The following is a 17614-nucleotide window of genomic DNA, read 5'->3' as shown; positions in this document are numbered from 1 at the left end:
CGAGACCTATTGCATTGCAGATGCTTGTTTCTTGATGGTCTGAACTCCATACCTTCCTGAACCCAAGACTGGTCCCTCTGTATTTACTCATTTGCTCGCGGTGGGTGGAAGATTTTGTCATTTTTACATTGTGTGGCCAGGAGGGGTGGGGGGGAAGGGGAGGGGATTCTCCTCTTGAAGTGACTTTCGGTTGCAGGTATGACTTTAGTCTTTGCTAACATTTTGTTATCTTTCCACTTTCCCTTTCCCTGGTCTTTCTTTGGGAGAGCTGAGATGATAATACTTTTGAACACTGTTCTGTGCGTGGAATTGTTGTAAAAGTATGTTTTTTCTTGAGTCTGTTCTTCCAGTCAGATATGACTGATAGAAGCAGACTCTTGTACTTATGTTGGTTATGGCATGATGTTGTGGATCATCCTTACTTGTTTGGTTCTTAATAAAAATTGAGTTAGTCATAAAGTCACTTGATCGTGAATGATTAGCTCAGAACAGCAGGAAAAACATGTAATCTGGAAGGTGCCACCATCCATCTCTCCTCCTAGCCATGATTCCTTGCCTACAGTCTGATGGACCGACCCTTCTCATCACCTGGGACACCGGCCCAAAGGTCTTCTCCCATTCTCTGGTCTACTCTTCTTTCTGTCTCTTTTGGTTGACTCTTCCCACACTCCACCCCTTGTTCTCTAGTCCATTCTTTATTTAGTCATTCAACCTCGTGAAAGTGTGGTGCCTCTTTATAACCTTGGTGTATTGGTGTCTGCATACTTTGAGGTGGGAGAAATGAGGTATTTTCAATCACTGTTACCTGTTGTACTGGCTAATGGTAGACTTTGCTGGTGGACTATCTGAAGTGCATTGTAGGGTTGGTCAGACAGTATCTAATGCTTTTCGTTTATAGATACAATCGTTGAGAGGGATAATTGAATCAAAATGCTCCCTGAGTCATATTACAGTAGTCAGAATTTGATGAGGCCAAACCTTATGTATGTGGCATATAATGGGCACCTGGGTACATAAAAGCCAACTAGACTTGGAATGTTTACCAAAGAAAGAGTTTGACCTATTCACAAACAAATGTAAAATCTTGACCCACTGGTTTGCTCCCTTGCATGTGTTTGATCAAATTTCTTAGTGTGTAAATCACAAATATTGCAGAGAGAATGCTAACAGGCACCAGTAACAGGTTTCCAAGAGCGGACCTACAACGCTTTTGTGAAATTCCACTTAGATTGATTTATTCTGCATGCTATTTTGTACCCAGGATACAGAGGGATAGTCGAAACTGCCTTTGCATTTGTGCAATTAAAACTTTTTGTCTCAATGCAGAATATATAGTTATCCTTAGGTAAATTGGTTCACCCTAAGATCTCTTGATAGGAGTAAATTGCCAACCATTTCCCGGGTGGGAAAATGATGGGAACAGAGTAGTGAATGCTCTCAAAGACATGCGTTTGTGAGTTTACTAAACAATTTCTAGCCACTCCCAGCTTGGACACCTACTCCTGCGAGTTTGAATGAGATTTACACGTGCACAATGTCTTAACTATGTATTATTGCACATGCATATGTTAATCGCTTGGCGAGTGCAAATTCAGGTTTTCTGAATTCCACATCTGGATTTTCATTGGTAAAAAAAGCCTTTTGCCCACGTAAGTCAAATTCACACATGGAAATGGTCCTGAGAACCGACTCACTTGAGTATAGCTTACTCTCAGATACACAAACTACCAGTTTTACAAATTCGTCTTGGTCTAGGGTTGATGAAACGTTCACTGATCCTCATTCTAAGAAAGGTGTGTTTCTTGTCGCGCTCAGTGACCGTAGGGCATGGTGCAGTTGTGCTGCTTTAATCAAATTCTGTGTCATAGGGGCCCTAACAAATTCCAAAGGGTAACACTGTGTGGAATATAGGGGTGTGTGTGGAGGAAACAGTATGCCAGTATTTTGGAAGGAGAATGTGTTTTGCATTGTAGATAGCGGTTCTGCCCTTTCATGGACTTCATGCACATGTTAAAGGGGCAGAGCTTGAAGTCAGTCCAGCTTTTGGGGAATTCAGCAAACTCTACAATGAACGCCTCCAGCTTTTGTCGCAAAGGTGCCTTTTCTGTGGAGACAGGTGGTTTTGTCATGGAGAGTTGTCAGACAATATTTTGCAGCAGTTTACCAATGTGAAAGCCGATGTTTTATTTATCTGCGTTCAGCCAGAGTCTCCCTCCGCACCAGCTAGTGCCATATGCTGCTGTCCCTGCTCGCGAGCACGCCGAGGTTTCACAGCCTGGGCTTGTTCTGTGCCTGGGTCACACACGAGCTGCGGTCCAGTGGCATTTCTTATTGATGAGGCTGGCAAAGGAGGGATCTAATGAAATGATCAAAGTTCCTGAATTAATTATGAACTTGAATATGAAAGCTAAGCTGTTTGGAGCTGGGATCTCATTAGCCATTCACTCTCCTTGCGTCTCCTCTTGGAGCAAGTAGGCAGGTTGGGCTGTAGCGATGCGCCCCAGCCATGGTCTTCCTTTAAATTTACGGATCTCACCAATAGCCCCTACTTAATAATCCCCGCATGTCCCTTCCCTCGTCCATTAATTTGTCCTGCTTGGGATCTCTATGCAGTTGAAAGCAGTGGTGTTACTACCCCCGCCTCCTCGATCCTCAGTAGCACGGTCGCGCTTTCCGTCAGACTACAGGCCGCTCTGGAGATAGTCATGACCGTTGGATTTGAATATTTAAGAGGTTCATGTAAGCTTTGTGATTGGATGGTCTTATCAAGTTCTTCTGGAGCTCTAGGTAAGCTTGTGGCGGGATATGGTCATTGGTGGATTATTGTATTTATTGCTTGCTACTACTGCTGATCGGCCTTTGAACACTATCAATGTTCTGCACATTACGCTAAAAAATGACCGAATTTTAGCCATTATTTCTTCAGCCAGCAAGTTAAATGCTTCCTTCAAAAACTAAGTAACCTGAGCATAATATGTTAAAGCAAACTTTGGCACGCATCAGAAGGAAGTGTGCAGTGTGGTTGTGCAGGTAAATATTGCTTAATTTAGCGGCATTACTTTTTTTTCACCAGTGCATATTTTCGTCCAATGATAATATTTTTCCATGCTGAACTTTGTAATTCTTACACGGAATCAGTTTACAATGTTTTTGTGAGGTCTGTGTCCAGCAAAATAAAGGCTTGTGTCAGCCTTTGAAAGTGGTGTCCTGGCATACATTCTTAGTGGGGAATTTTTGATAATTTCATGTGTTATAGGGAATAACTGCTTCCTTTCACTTTGCTTTTTCTTTTGTTTTACACTGAGTGACTGTTTTTTTTTCTCTTTCAGGCAGCAGCTATATTTAATTCTGCATTCGGAAGTTTTTTGGTAAGCCTTATTAACTTTACCATATTTGTGATTACATTTCTGTTTGTAAAAGCCATACGCTGAGCACTTGATATGCCGCAGTATGTATTCTTTTCCCTATTATGTGTTTATGAGGATTTGTTCTTTAGAGTAATAGATCCATAGGTATGTGCAAGTGGTTTTGGAAATTGGATCTGTAGTGTTCATCGGATATGCCTAAGTATAGTTGCTCCTTCCAGTAATGGGCTAATGAATGGACTGGAGTGCTGATGCTTCCTATTGTGACTGCTCGGTATCCATTGATCTTTTTATGCAGTCTATCAGATAACCATGGGAGGGAAGCATAGAAAGGTTTGGAATACACTTAGGAGTAAAGCAAACAGAGCTAATTGTTTTTGCTTCTGAACGTCGAAAAGGTTTTCTAACAAGCTTCTCTAATGTTTGTTATACTGTAACTTTGTGTCTGTACCCTGCTGTTTGAATGGTTCGTGTGGGAAATGTATGATGTTGAGTGTCAGGAGGTGTGCAATTATGTGTGGGGGTGTGATTATTGGTGTGATGATGTATGTTTGTGATATGTCGCTTGAGCTAGGTTTAAGGGGTGCTGTCAGGATTGGTCATCAGAGGAGGGTCATAGGCCACAACTGCTGCCTCCTAGATGAGCTGTACTCTAGTCGCACTGCAGAACGGTGCAGGCAGGGTTAAGGGACATTTATTAGGTGTAACTATTTTGGGGCACTTTGGAGAAAGCTTGGAGAGGACAGTGGGGAGGAGCATGAGCATTGGCCTGGCCATTAAGGATATGATATGGTGGTGCAGTTTTTCCGAAATAGTGTTATACATTTGAGAGAGGGCACCCCTGCCAACCCATAAAACACACTTTATTTGGGTTAAACAGTACAGAGAGAATCTCTTCTCAACAACCGATAGCTATGGCACAGGCAGCAGGCTAACAGCTGTAAAATACTTACTTAGCTCAAGCAATACAAACAATTTCAAAAATAAAGAACACAATATTTTGAAAAACGTTTAGAAACATAGAGAGCCGTTTAATGAGCAAATAAATGTCAGAATGATCTGAATACGTTAAGGGGAACCAGAGATATATATTTTTAAAGCTTCAAGCTAAAAAGTGGCTAGAACAAGTCATGCACTATGGAAAAGCAACAGTTTGCTGTGGACAGGGGATATAGGTTAAATTTTAGGATGACCGCGCTAGGGCATCAGTAGGATAAACTAGGGTGGTTGTCCCGGTCAAAGGCTTTACCTTAAAACGTATTCTCCAAGTGCTGGGAAAGCTTCTTCTGGTCAGTTGTGCAGACCCAACCTCTTCAGGTCAGGCCTTAGATCTCTTGCCATACAGGTCTTTGCAGATTGTAGTCCTTTTTAGCTGGGCTTTAGTTGGGCTGTCTTGGAATCAGGAGTCGTTTTGCTTTTTGTGTCCCTGAAGTAGATAAACGGGAAACCAACCACTTGACCCTTGCAGAGTATTCCCTGATTGCCAGCAAGATTTAGGAGTCATTGTGTGAGTCCTATTCTTCCATCAGGAGACAGGTTTCTTCTTCAAGCAATGCTTTCTTCTCAATTAGTCTTCCAAGGTCCACTAATGTTATGAGGAAATTATGGTGGAAGTGCCAGATTTATCTGGTGCACTAGCCAGTAATTGAAGGAATGGTAGCACCCAATTCTACCAATTTTCTTTCAGTCCCCACCTCCTTTTGCTACACTTCCTCTTTGCCTCACTGCACAGTTGCCAAGAGTCCCTATTTCAATATAGTGAGCTACATCTGCCACCAGGCAGGGATGTCTTCTGCTTCTTAGCCTCTACCTAACAGGGTTAAAGCTGGTTTTCCCTCCTACTGTGGCTGCAGCCTAACGCTCTAGGAGAGTCCTAGGGACTAATAAAAAATCCCTCCTAGGCATCTCCTTGAAATGCCTGAATATTTGCCAATAAATGAGGATGTAAACATGTAGGCCCTTCTATGTGACGAGCTAAATTGGATATTCTCTATACACCTACGTGTGCAACGTCCTGTGGTATTGCGAGCAGAAAGTTTTGGAATGACCTCGGAGACTAGACAGAATTGGCTAGTGTGAGCAGAGTTGTAAGGGAATGGAAAGATCTTGGGCTAGTGTGAGCAGAAGTTGTTGGATGCCCTTGACGAAAAATAGACGGAACTGGATCTGGATAGCCCGGGATAACACTGTACAGGAAGTGGGCGACCTTCTGAAACAGGTTTGTTGCCAGCCATACTGGATTTTATCCGGCTTTGGGAGTAGGTGTTTTCAACACTCTAGTAAAAGTCGGGATTATGGGAATTTAGTAAGAATTGGCTTAGGATCCACCTACTAATAGCACACCGCTTCTCCTTTTGAAACCAGAGCTTAATCCACTGGCATTTTGCAACTAGCTTGGATCCACAACGATAAAGAAGACTTATTTCATGTAGTAAAGTAACTATTGCTATCTGGCAACAGAAAATAGGAATATTTGTCCTGCCATGTTTTTTTTAAATTGCTACATCCAGGACGTGCTGTGATGTTTTTATTATTTTTTCTCCTTATATTTAATCTTGTTATGGACTGTTAAGATAGTTGGGGGCATTGCAGGCAGCTTGGCTGTTTGCGCAGCACGTCAGTTATGACTGTATGCCCGAGCTTTCTGGGTCACTCCTCTCTGGTGTTAGTCGACCTGACTCCTGATTTCCACTTCAGTGCCTCATTCTGCTACCTTGGTTAACCAATTATTCTTGGGCCATATCAAGTGTGAAGTGCCTTATGTCTTGCTCCTTCTTCCCACTGTATTGGTGTTTCCCAATCACCTGACTAGATGTTTTCTGGCCAAATCTGGTTGGATTTATAGTAAGTGTAGCTGACTCCTAGTCTCAAGAAGCTACTTGAAACCTGATGCTGAAGGGGCTAATTAAGGGGTGTCTTCCCAGGTTTGGATCATATAAACCGGGATTTTATCAATGACCAAAGACACCAGAGTTAAGACCTCCTTAGCATATCTCACAATGACTACTTGTTCAGTAGGCTATTGCCACTGCAGAAGCCTCTGGATGAGATCAGATAGTGCTGTTTGCTTTGGTGCCTGTTTACTCTCGGTGACCCAGTGTTAGTCATGCTTACTGCTTTCCTCTTCTCCTATTACCAGGAGCCGAAGCAAAAAGAACAGGCGCGGCCCATCCTTTAGGGTGGAGGGGCCACGTCCCCCCACCTTGTGCCCCTCATGAAGAGTGTCTGTCAGGCAGAGCAAAGGTCAGCCTGACAGGCACTCTTCAAGTTCAGGTCAGGCATCCAGGAGTGAGACATGCGCGATTTGCGCAGACTCCTGGCTGCCTGAGCTGAACTTTGCTGGGCTGAGGAGGTCACAGCTCCTATGGGCGTGACCTCCTCGGCTCAGCAAAGGTGCCTCAAGACCCTCCCCTGGGTGACGGGGAAAGGGTCACCCATTGACTTCGACCTGGGCGCTTCAGGTTTAAGCCCTGAAGCGCCCAGGGCGAGTGTCAATCAGTGACACTACATCACAGAGTGGGGAGGGGTCAGCAGTCTCACTGACCCCATCCCACTCTGTGTCGAGGCTGGGACTGCTGCCTTCCCTCATTGGCTGACCTCAGGTAGCAGCAGTCCCAGACCTCCTGGGACCTCGAGGCTGAAGGTAAGTGTGTGTGATGTTTTAAATTGAATGTTTGGTGTGTGCGTGCATGTTTGAATGTTATGAGTGTCGTTAATGGATGTGCGTGCGTGCATGTGTGTCTGTGTATGAAAGAATGAGTGTGTGTGTGTGCTTCCCGCCCGCCCCCTCCCTCGTAAAGCAGCCGCCCGCCACTGAAAAAGAAGTATGAAAGGAACCACCATAGTGAAACACCTAGGCTTCAGATTAGACAGCACAGGGTAAGCTAGGGGTCCTTAATTTGTTCTCCAGTAACAAGCGAGGCCTTAGAGCGTATCCCAAAAAACACTACAGACTGGAGACCATTGAAACTCATGGCTAGTACAAGTGTGGATACTAAATATATTGGCAAATACCAAGTACTCGTGTGGTGACCGACTGTTAGAAGGGTCTTGTGTGAGGCTGTGGGCTAAATGATACACTAAGCCAGAATCATTTAGAGAAGCATAGACATCTCACATTCTACTCCTACGTATCATATTAAACAATACCTTGACCAGGTGCTTGTAGTACTAACGAAAATTGGAACAAAAGAAGAAGATGACAGCACTGTAGTAGCCTTTAATTTCTCTCATATGCACACACTTCAGTCGTCTCTAATGGACACTAGACCAATTAAGAGAAGCATTAGGAGGCATTAGAAATGTATTTCTAAGCATACACTGAATGCAATAGTTACTACAGTTTTAGAAGTTATAAAACCTATAACCTTTGTGTTAACTGTTGGTCACTCCAGCAATTCATTTTTTTTCTTGTTCTCGCCAATGTTGCGTCTGAATTCCACGTTTTTTGCAATAAAGTCCTTTTGGACAAACTTTGCAACGTCCTTTGATCGTCTATGTCAATATATAGGCTCTGACACTATTCAGAACTTGGCTTGTTCATATCACAATACAGGAGTTGGATGTTCTGATGGAAATGCCACTTGAACAGTTAGAAATGAATCCAGTTGTCATCAAAGGAGGTTTTTGGACCAGACCTTACCTGCTATTGGGAGAATTCCTACTGTTAGTTGTGTCATAGGACTGGTTATTGATGTGTATTGCTTTAAATGAGTGTTTGTTACCATCTCTTTACTTGCAGGTATTTATAGTCCCACTACCATAGGCTGCATTACTGCCTGTACAGTTTCAGTTTGTAACTGGTCTTCGTGTTCCCTTGCATAGCGTTAAAGATTTTCAACATCATAGGTCTTCGTGAAGCCCTTATTCTAGAAAAGCTGTCTCATTAGCTAAAAAGAAATTGCCTCTCCACTGGATACTTGTGGTGGCCCGTAAGCCATTGCTTCTTCACATGGGTATGACCCATTCTGAATTGGCCACTCTGCAAGATTTGTAGTCAGCTGGATGTGCAGAGTAAAGTATTGCTCTGATTTATGCTGCAGCTAGTTTAATAATGCCCCTAACCTAATTAAACTCTGTGTTTTAAGGAACTAATTATTACAGAAAGCAGATTTCTTTTTGTAGCTAGACTAGTTTCAGCTAATGATAGACAAATTTAATTTACATAAATTTCAGAGCAAGAGAATGTCTTTGAATCGCGCCACAAAGGAGCGCTTTATGTTAAGATGGTAATGTCATTATCTCCGCCTCTCATTTAAACAATTCAGTTTGCAATAATCGTGGAGCATGGTAATTGATCTAATTTCCCCACCTCCTTGATGGTATTTTAATAAAGTCTCATATCGTTTGGGTAATTCTTGGTGGTTGGCTGTTGGAGCGCTTGCTGCTGTACACAGCGTGCAAAATACCTTGTAGCGCACAGTGTTTCTGTTGATTTGTAGTTGAACATAAATGTACAGCTGTGGGAGTGACTTCCAGCTATGTAGGGTACAGCAGGTCTTCACACTTAAAAAAATGTGATTGCTTTCGAACGTGCACATTACAATGGCAAAGAGATTAAATATGCTTCAGCAAAAAAAGACCCAATACCCGTATGTCCAAAGCTTTTGTCTAGATAAAAAAAAAACTAGAGTCAACGCAAGACTGTTTCTTTTTTTTTTTTAATGCCTCGTCTACCAGATAGCTTTTAGCTGTCTGTAGACGAAATTCCCTTGCAGCCATACCAAAACTTTCAGTGCGCTTGGAAGCCTGCCCATTGTTTGCCATTTGCTGGCTTTTCACTCATTTCTTGTTTCATATTGACGGTCTTCCTTCCCCTTCTTGTATTTGTCCCTCCCCTGCTATTTATGCTCTTTCCTATCATTTTGACTTGCATCCTTCCACTGCTCCCATTAAGGGTATTTCTTTATTTTATTTTTTCTTTTAGCACTCCTTGAGAGTGCACATCCTTTCAATGCATCTCTCCTCTGTGCTGCTTTCCTCCTGAACAGTGCTCCCTTTTACCCTGTGTACCCTTCCTCTCCCGAGGCTCGTCCATTGCTATCCCTAACAATGACCTGTCTTTTAATGTTTTTTTGTTTTTTTTAAAAGGACTCCCTGTGCCCTGCTTCAATCCATTTCTCCTTCATTCCCCGCCCACTCCATGTTGCTCCCTCCTGTTACCACCACATGCTCCTTCATTGTTCCATGATCCCCTCGTGGATCATTTTTTGTAATAAAATAAATATATATTTTTAAATAAGTGACTTTTTTGTTTTCTTGCACAGAATAGAAAACATATCAAATTCAGGTATCACGTTACGTTGTCTTGTGTAAGTAAATTACCAAGATACAACATCAACATTCGCCACTACATAACAAGAAAAGACTTTCCTGTCTAGGGCATAGGAGCGTACACTGTCACAGTATTGACAGATCATTAGACTTAGATCTCTAAAATATTTTTTTGTTAAGCCCCAAATTTGTGTTTAAATATTTTGAGCCTGATTACATATTCGTTTGTTACTTCCTGTTATATTGTCTGCCAAGAACTAGCAGTTTTAGGGCTGAAAAAGGTATTAGGTAGCAGCGTCAGATGAGGGCACCTTAAAGCCAACCACAGAGCTCTCTTGCAACTGTTCTGGTCACAAGAGGGGACACCTTCACCCTTCAAGTAGGGTCAGGGCACCATGTCTGTACACATGTGCTATTACAGTGGTTCTTCAGATTTTGGCATCTGCAGATCCCATTGAATTACAACTGGAAGATGGGGAACCCCAATCCATTTCTACAATTTGTACCACAGGACTACAGAAGCAAATACACTCTTCATGAAATCTACACATCTACTTTCTCCTGCGACTGTATGTTTAAATATAACGTTGACTATACACTGTATAAGTCCCAGTTTGTTTCCATCGAGCAATAGGTAATCTTGTGAAATCAGAGCTTGCAGACGGGCAAGCCTGTCTGCGTCTGTCCATGTCCAACTGGGACCAGTGGCCAGAATCCCTGCCAGTTTTTACCTTAGTGCTATACATCATGCAGCTCATATACGGCTAGTGAACTGAAAGCACTTAATATAGTTCCAACAAATACTTATTTGCACTCTAACGCCATTGTTACTCCCAACAATATGTAAAAGCTGCAAAGCAATCTTACGGCCCAAGAACTCAGAGGATGGGAGTATCAATGCCTCCTAGTCCGAATCGGATCAAAATGCTATCATTGAACTGTAGGTCACTCCCAAATGACAGTATTGAAATTTTTACTCTTCTTGAAGATAGTTCCCCGGACGCCCTGTTCTTAACCGAAATCTGGCTAAATGAAAGTTCAGCTGCTGATATTGTTATGTCTCTTCCCCAGGGTTTTTCCATTACTAGGCTTGATAGGAAAAATAAAATAGGATGAGAAATAGCCATTATTGTTCAAGATAACTGCACTAGCAAGCCATTGACATAGAGGTCAGTGAATCACTCCTATTCTCCCTTGAACTTTTACCTACCTTCATGTTTTCTGGGATCCTCAGTGATCGACCCCCAGGACCAGTAACACAATTGGTATCAGTGTTGCCTGACATTGGGTAACATACTGGGTGATCTCAGCCTGCACTTTGAAGATAGCAAGGGTATCTCAGCAACTAGATTGATGCACAATCTTGCAGCATTGCAAATAAACCTAATCACAGTTTTGGCAACACATAGCAAAGGCCATATATTGGATCCCATTTTCTCCAACCTTACTCAGCTAGATGTGGAAAAGGGACTCCCTGTTCTATGGTCCAATCACTTTATTATACCCTTCCAGTTTAGCCACCCTTCAATAAGGCAGAAAAAGGTCCTACACCAAGATTAGAAGGCTGTGGAAAAAAACAGACCATAATAAATGGCAAACTGTGTTAAATAAAACCATCTCTATGGAGGAGGGTGACATAGAAAGTATGTGCACCCGTTATGAAAACTGGCAAACAGAGTCCCTTGATCTGCTTATTCTGTTGAAATTCTTGTCCCCAAAATGGAGAGAGGGACGGGCTCAATGGTATAACCCAGAATTAGTGGAGCTCAAGAAGCAATCTAAGAAAATGGAAAGAATCTGGAGGAAGGGGTATGACCCGGTCACACACACAATCTGTAGGCAGTCTATTTAAAAAAAAAAAAAAAAAAAAAAAAAAAAAATTAATACCAGCAATCTTTAAGACAGTCCAGGGTCACCTATTTCAGTAACAAAATTGAAATGGCCAGTATCTTCTGAAAAGAGTAATATAGGCTAGTAAACACTCTTATGATTACACCTACCCACCAGGTAACTCCTCTACCTTCCACTCAGCAGTACAATATGTTTACTACTGCTTTTATAGGCAAAGTAAGAAATAGCCTACCCTCCCTTCCAAAGGGATTCTCTCCGTGCCCAAACTCCACAGAAGAATTAGCAACTACAGCCCAACTCACCGCCTTCCCATCTTTAACAATAGAAGATATTACTACCATCCTAAAATCTATAAAATCTGGCTCGCCATTAGATCCAGTGCCACCAGATGTTCTATTTATGGCTAGTGATATTATTTTGCCTACCTTTTTGAAGATTTTAAATAAGTCCTTGGCTTGCAGTAGTGTTCCCCTGGCATGGATGCATGCTATAGTCAAGCCTTTGCTTAAAAAACCACAAGCCAACCCTTTGAAGGTTGAGGATGTAGACCAATTTCATTACTCCCAGTAGCCAGTAAAAGTTTAGAGAAGCATGTCAACAAGTTTTTCCTTAACCCCACTCAAATGGGGTTTTAAACCGCAAAACAGCACTGAGACAGCATTGTTAATGGCCACTGAGAAGCTCTGAGAGTGATCAGTACCATCCATGGCTGTAAAAAGCATGGACATTTGGTTGGACAGCAAACTCACTATGGAGACCCAAGCTAAAAAAGCTGTATGTAACCTGCTTTGGCTGCTGTGCATATTAAGGAAGATCATACAATGGCTGCCTCCCTCATCAAAAAGGGTTGTTATACAAGGACTGGTTAACTCACAACTTGATTATGGAATTTCCTTGTTTCTAGGAAGTCCTCAATACGTCCTAAAACGGCTGCAGGTTATTCAAAATGGCGCAGCACGGGCACTCTTTAAGACCCCAAAATTTAAATCTGCAGCTCCAGCATTGATGGCCATACATTGGCCACCTGTGCGGAAAAAGAACAATTTGAAAGCTTTATGCATGACCCACAGAGCAATGCAGGGAAAAGGCACTCTTCTGATCTGGCAAATGCTGCACCGCTATGTACCTAGGAGACCACCGCGATCTGAGAATTTCTGCCTGCTGAGCGTTCCTAAAATAAGGAAAGCTAGGTGCGGTGAGCAGTCATTTGCCTTCCTCATTGCTAAGCTGTGGAATAGTCTTCCTCTCAAACTTAGACTAGTACAGCAAGTAACTTCTTTAAAGAAACAATTAAAAACCCAGTTGTGTTAGTCTCAATAAAAATCCGTTTTGTCTTATAGGTGTTTGTCTCAGCGCCAGGAGGCCTTTTAGGGTAGCTGTGCAGTATATAAAACATAATGAATAGAATAGCATAGAATGGAAATGATCAAACAGAAGTAACTGAATTGATATCAGCGTTCACCAGAGACAAGGCAGAAGTCGAGCTTAGTATGGGCAAACCTAGAGACCAGTCAGGTCTATCTGGCAAAAGGAAAAAAGACTGATTGCATAAAAGCTGGAAGACCAGGTGCTCATTATACCACAGCACTTACTTCTTATTTGGGATGTGGGACTCTGCCTGAGGAAGTATTTCAGCTCTGCTGAAAAATGCAGCATTGCCCTCTTTCCAACACAAGAAGTGTAGCTGCTCCCCATGTAAGGCAGTCTGAAAAGGCCTTATGGGCAGTCTACCTGTGTATATGTCCATGGACCACCGAGTGGTTAGAAAACTGACTTGCGATTTGTTCAGATAATTATGATTTTTTAGAATATCATAAGCAATGCAAGTGTTTTTAGTAAGGAGCGGATAGCTCGTTCAAGTCGGATAGTGTTTGAATGATGTGTCTGTGTGTATTCACAGGAGCTCTGTCCTGAACTAGGAATGTTTCGGACTAACTTTTTTTTAAATGGTTATGATTATTTTTCATGCATATCTTTCATTTGATTAAGACATAAATACATTGAGAATGCAATACAGTAGACTTCAAGTAAATACTAATTTTGCTTGTTATTTAGCTCAAAATGCTTATGATTATTAACAGAAACAAATGCGTGGAGGTCATATTGGTCTGCGGATCCCCTGAATAAGGGTTGTAAACTACAGGGGTCTACTGACCACAGGTTAAGAACTGTTGCTCTATGGCTTGCATGCGTGCTTGAAAGCATAGGCTGGATCTAAAGGTACCTTACATAATTGCTGCACAAATGCAGTATCAATAGAATCCTTTTTTTTTATGGGCGAGCGCAAAGACCTCCGTCCTGTGTTGTAATCTCTCTTTGGGCTTCAAACCACGCCCATGTCACGTCAGTTTCCTTTGTTTTGTTCATGAGCTTGCCTTTTAAAATCTGCTTCCTTTCATTAGTGAAAGGCATGCATAAGTCATGCCTTTTCCGGTGTTTAGCCCTCCTCAAGCACAGCGACTAAGTACTGAAAACATACGAGGCTCCATGTTTTCCGTCCGGTTTCTGGACTACTTTTTCTCTCTCTTTTAAAAAAAAATGTATTTATTTATTTTTAGCGCAGTCTCGCTGGGCAGAAGTCAAGCGCTTTACATGACATCGACCCTGTTAAATAGTTAATTGAACTTTTGCGGGTTACGTAGATAATTGCACTTTTGCCGGTTACATGGATAATCACACTTTTGCCGATAGGTTTCACTACGAGCGAACTTTTATTTCCCTTTGTGTGTCTGCTTTGCACTGATGGCGGCCGTCAGCTCACTTATGTGAAACTTTTACTTTTCAGTTCGTATGGCAAGAAAAGTCCGGTTAGTTAAGTTAAACTGTTTTTATTTTCATTTTCAATTTATGTGGCAAGTAAAGTCCGGTTAGGAGTTAACAATACTAATTGCTCTAGCTCAAGCAAACGCGAGACCGGTTGCATTGCAAATGCTTGTCATAGTTGTGCTGAAGTGCCACTGAAGTCAAAACTGAAAACCCCTGGAGAATCTTCTTTAAGAAACACCACCGTCGTTCTGAAATGCCATACTATAATAAAAGAGGCAGGGTTTTGTTAGTGCAGTCCAAAATTAACAATGAAGAAGCTTGTTTTTAAAAATAATCCTACTACTCATGGTTTCTTTTTGATATATAAGTGATCTGCGCAAAACGTTTCTTACAAGACGAGCCGTGGGGCATTACAGGCACATGCTTCACATACTAGTCCAACTCTGTGAAACGAAATGACCACATGCTTTGACCTTGAATTAGTGTATTTACGGTTCAAGGTTAAATGCTACTATTTCACAATGTGCTGCTTCTGGTTCTTTTTTGTTACAAAATGCACCAGCACTTTTTGACTTTTTTTTTTGGTCCTAAATTATATGAGATGAACCATGCGATCCTGTCTGTATACTAAGGCTTTTCATTTCGTATGGAACCAGTGAAGTATCTTGTGTTGCATGCTAACAGCTCTCTGGTGCGATATCATAATATAAGACTCTACTCTAGCGCCCTGAATCAAAGTTTCTCATGGCTGTTAACGACCAAGTTAACATTTACACTAAATTTGTTTAAAAAAAAAAAAAAAAGTGGTTCATGCGCCCTCTAGAGTATTGTTTCTATTTCCTGGAATGTGCATTTCTGATGGCTTAAACTGCAGCTTCATTGTGGTTAGGGGAAGGAAACCGTGACAGGGGGTGGAGACTCCTTGGCAGCTGGGAAGAAGGCACATGCTGAGTAGCTCACTCTCCTTCAGCCTTCTTGTAATTGGCAGAATGACGCAGAAATGTCCGCATGGTTTGAGTTTCTGGCATCTTGAACTGGCCACACTTCATTTATGAAATCTGATGTTTCTCTCTCAACATCCTTTTGGTCATCTAATCCTGCTGTCGGAACATTCAATTTCTTTGGATCCGATAGCGTAGTGTGGTAGGTATTTGTAGTCATTTCTAGTGTCTTATCACGTTATGAAAACCTGTTAGCACTGGCCTGCTACAGATTATGCCATCGAAGTTTTGGGATGTCATTGCTGTTATAGCATGATTTTAGTTATGATACTAACCTGTGAACAAAACATTGTTCTTCAGTGAATCTAGCTAACCATTGAACGCCTGGCATATGAAATGAATTGTAAAGCACCCATGGTTACGTATATTGTTTAAATCAGTATTTCTGTATTAGTTTGTCCACATAATATATTGGCTTTTGCACACAAGTCAATGCAAGAGTTAAACAGGGGCGGCTCCTCCGCAATGGTGGAGGAGCGTCACCTCACTGCTTAAGAGCCAGCAGCAGAAAAATAAAATTATATTTGAATGTTGTTGTTTTTTTTTTTGTTCTGTTGCTGGCTCAGCCAGCAGGTGCAGTAATGCGTGGGTCTGGGCCTCGGGAGATGGCAGTGGGGATGAGGACTTGTTTGCACTACTACGTGCACATGTGTGTGTTTGAATGACCTATGGATGCTATGTTTAGCATGTAAGCAGTAACAACAGATGATGGACGGAATGCAGAGCAAATCAAACATTTATCCCCAATCACAGATATGGGTTTAATCCATCAGTTTTTTTTGCTCACCATGTAATTCCAGTTTGGATCCAGCCATATGCAAATCAGTGTTGACATTGTTCCCCATGGGAATAGTCCAGCCCAAACTGCCAGGCCAGGTCCTCCCTGGCCAGATAAAAAGCATCCTGGGACCGGTTTCAGGGTATCACCCTTCATCAACCAGGCTAGCATGAATCTGGTGGCATAGCAAGCACGTGAGCAGTGCCAGGATTGCTGTGGAGCCTCTTCAGGTTTCCCAGCGGAAAGCTGAGTGAGGCACAGTTCGGCTGCACTGGTTCTCCTTTTCTTTTTTGCAGGCCAAGAGTTTGGGAGAGGTAACAACTGCCCTGGCGCTAGCTTCACATTGCAAACCAGGCACTGGGGTATGTACAAGCTGTCCCAGCACATATTTGTATTATTTTTTTGGCAAAATGCCACTACTTCTTGAGCAATGTGGACTAAAAGATACTCCCCATATCTTGGGTAGATAGGTGGAGTAACGAAACCCGCAACCCTCAAGCAGGTGCTGGGCAAGGGGGATCCTAAGAGTTTCTCCTATGTTTTGGACAAGGCAAGAAAGGGATACCAAACAATGTAATTACCTTCCCACCCAGGGTTAGGCGGGGTAGCAAATGCTCCCCACACTTGAACAAGGCATAGCCACCCTCCCTGATTTTTGTCAAAACTAGGGAAGTCTTTAATAGGTCCCTGCACCCTTGGAGAGGGTTGGGAGCACAATCTACTGAACCACTCTTGGGTGTACACCTTCAGGTCACGTTAACTTAATAAAGTTATCAGTCCCACGAGGTCTCCAGCCAAGTTTGTTTTCCTAAAATAGTAGTAGTAAAATATATATATTTTAAACATGGTTTTTTAATTTGCCCAATTTTGCATTAAGCTGGTGGCCATGTCATTATTCTGTTTGGCCTTCATGTGATGCAGTAGAGCTATAGTTTACACAATCAGATGTACAATGGTGAGTAGGGCATGACTGACTGTGCACAACCTGTTTTGCCCTTTGACGCAAAACTGACCTATTTCTGCCTCAGCCCAGTTGCCCCTTGTTATATGTGGCACCTTCAGACAGTTATGGCTTTTTAGCCAACAAAATTCTGCCTTTTGGACCTTGTAGTTTTGCTACTTCCTTCCCTTATAAGTGTTTGTCCCAAGTCCCTGCATGCGAAATGACCTTTACTTCCATCCTCCCTCTTGGTAAGGGAACTGCTGTTTGCTAGTCACACTTGAGAAAGGATTGGAACGCAGTTATGTAACTGACTGTTCCCCTGCCCCAGCAGTCTTGCAGAGGCATCAATTAATGTAATAAAATACTAATCAAGTATTAGAAACTTAAGTCAGGCAAAAATTGCTTATTCAGCACTTACATACATTGTATCCAAATGACACCATTACATTACAGGAGAGTTTTGATTCCTTCTCTGCACACGAAAGATAAATGCACACAGAGGAGTTCAGAGCCAAGTCGCAGACACCAGGCTCTCATAGTTTAGGTTGGTGACCTTCAGAATTTCTACTGATACAAAGGAAAAAACATCACTAGGAAATACTTGAGTCATGACTTGGTGAAGAGGTCAAATAAGGAT

The 17614-nt window shown here is 42.2% G+C and overlaps 1 protein-coding gene across 2 annotated transcripts in view; it reads left to right on the top strand.

Moving 5' to 3' along the window:
* SLC10A7 (solute carrier family 10 member 7) overlaps positions 1–17614 on the top strand; it is a 661109-nt gene that overhangs the window by 245389 nt on the left and 398106 nt on the right. For both annotated transcript variants that reach the window (XM_069242617.1, XM_069242618.1), the window contains exon 5: positions 3330–3368. In XM_069242617.1, the coding sequence (XP_069098718.1) occupies positions 3330–3368 (39 nt within the window). The remainder of the gene's footprint in view (positions 1–3329; positions 3369–17614) is intronic.

Source organism: Pleurodeles waltl, chromosome 1_2 (genome assembly GCF_031143425.1).
Source record: "Pleurodeles waltl isolate 20211129_DDA chromosome 1_2, aPleWal1.hap1.20221129, whole genome shotgun sequence".
Lineage (NCBI taxonomy): Eukaryota > Metazoa > Chordata > Amphibia > Caudata > Salamandridae > Pleurodeles > Pleurodeles waltl.
This window is presented reverse-complemented; position numbering and strand designations above follow the sequence as displayed.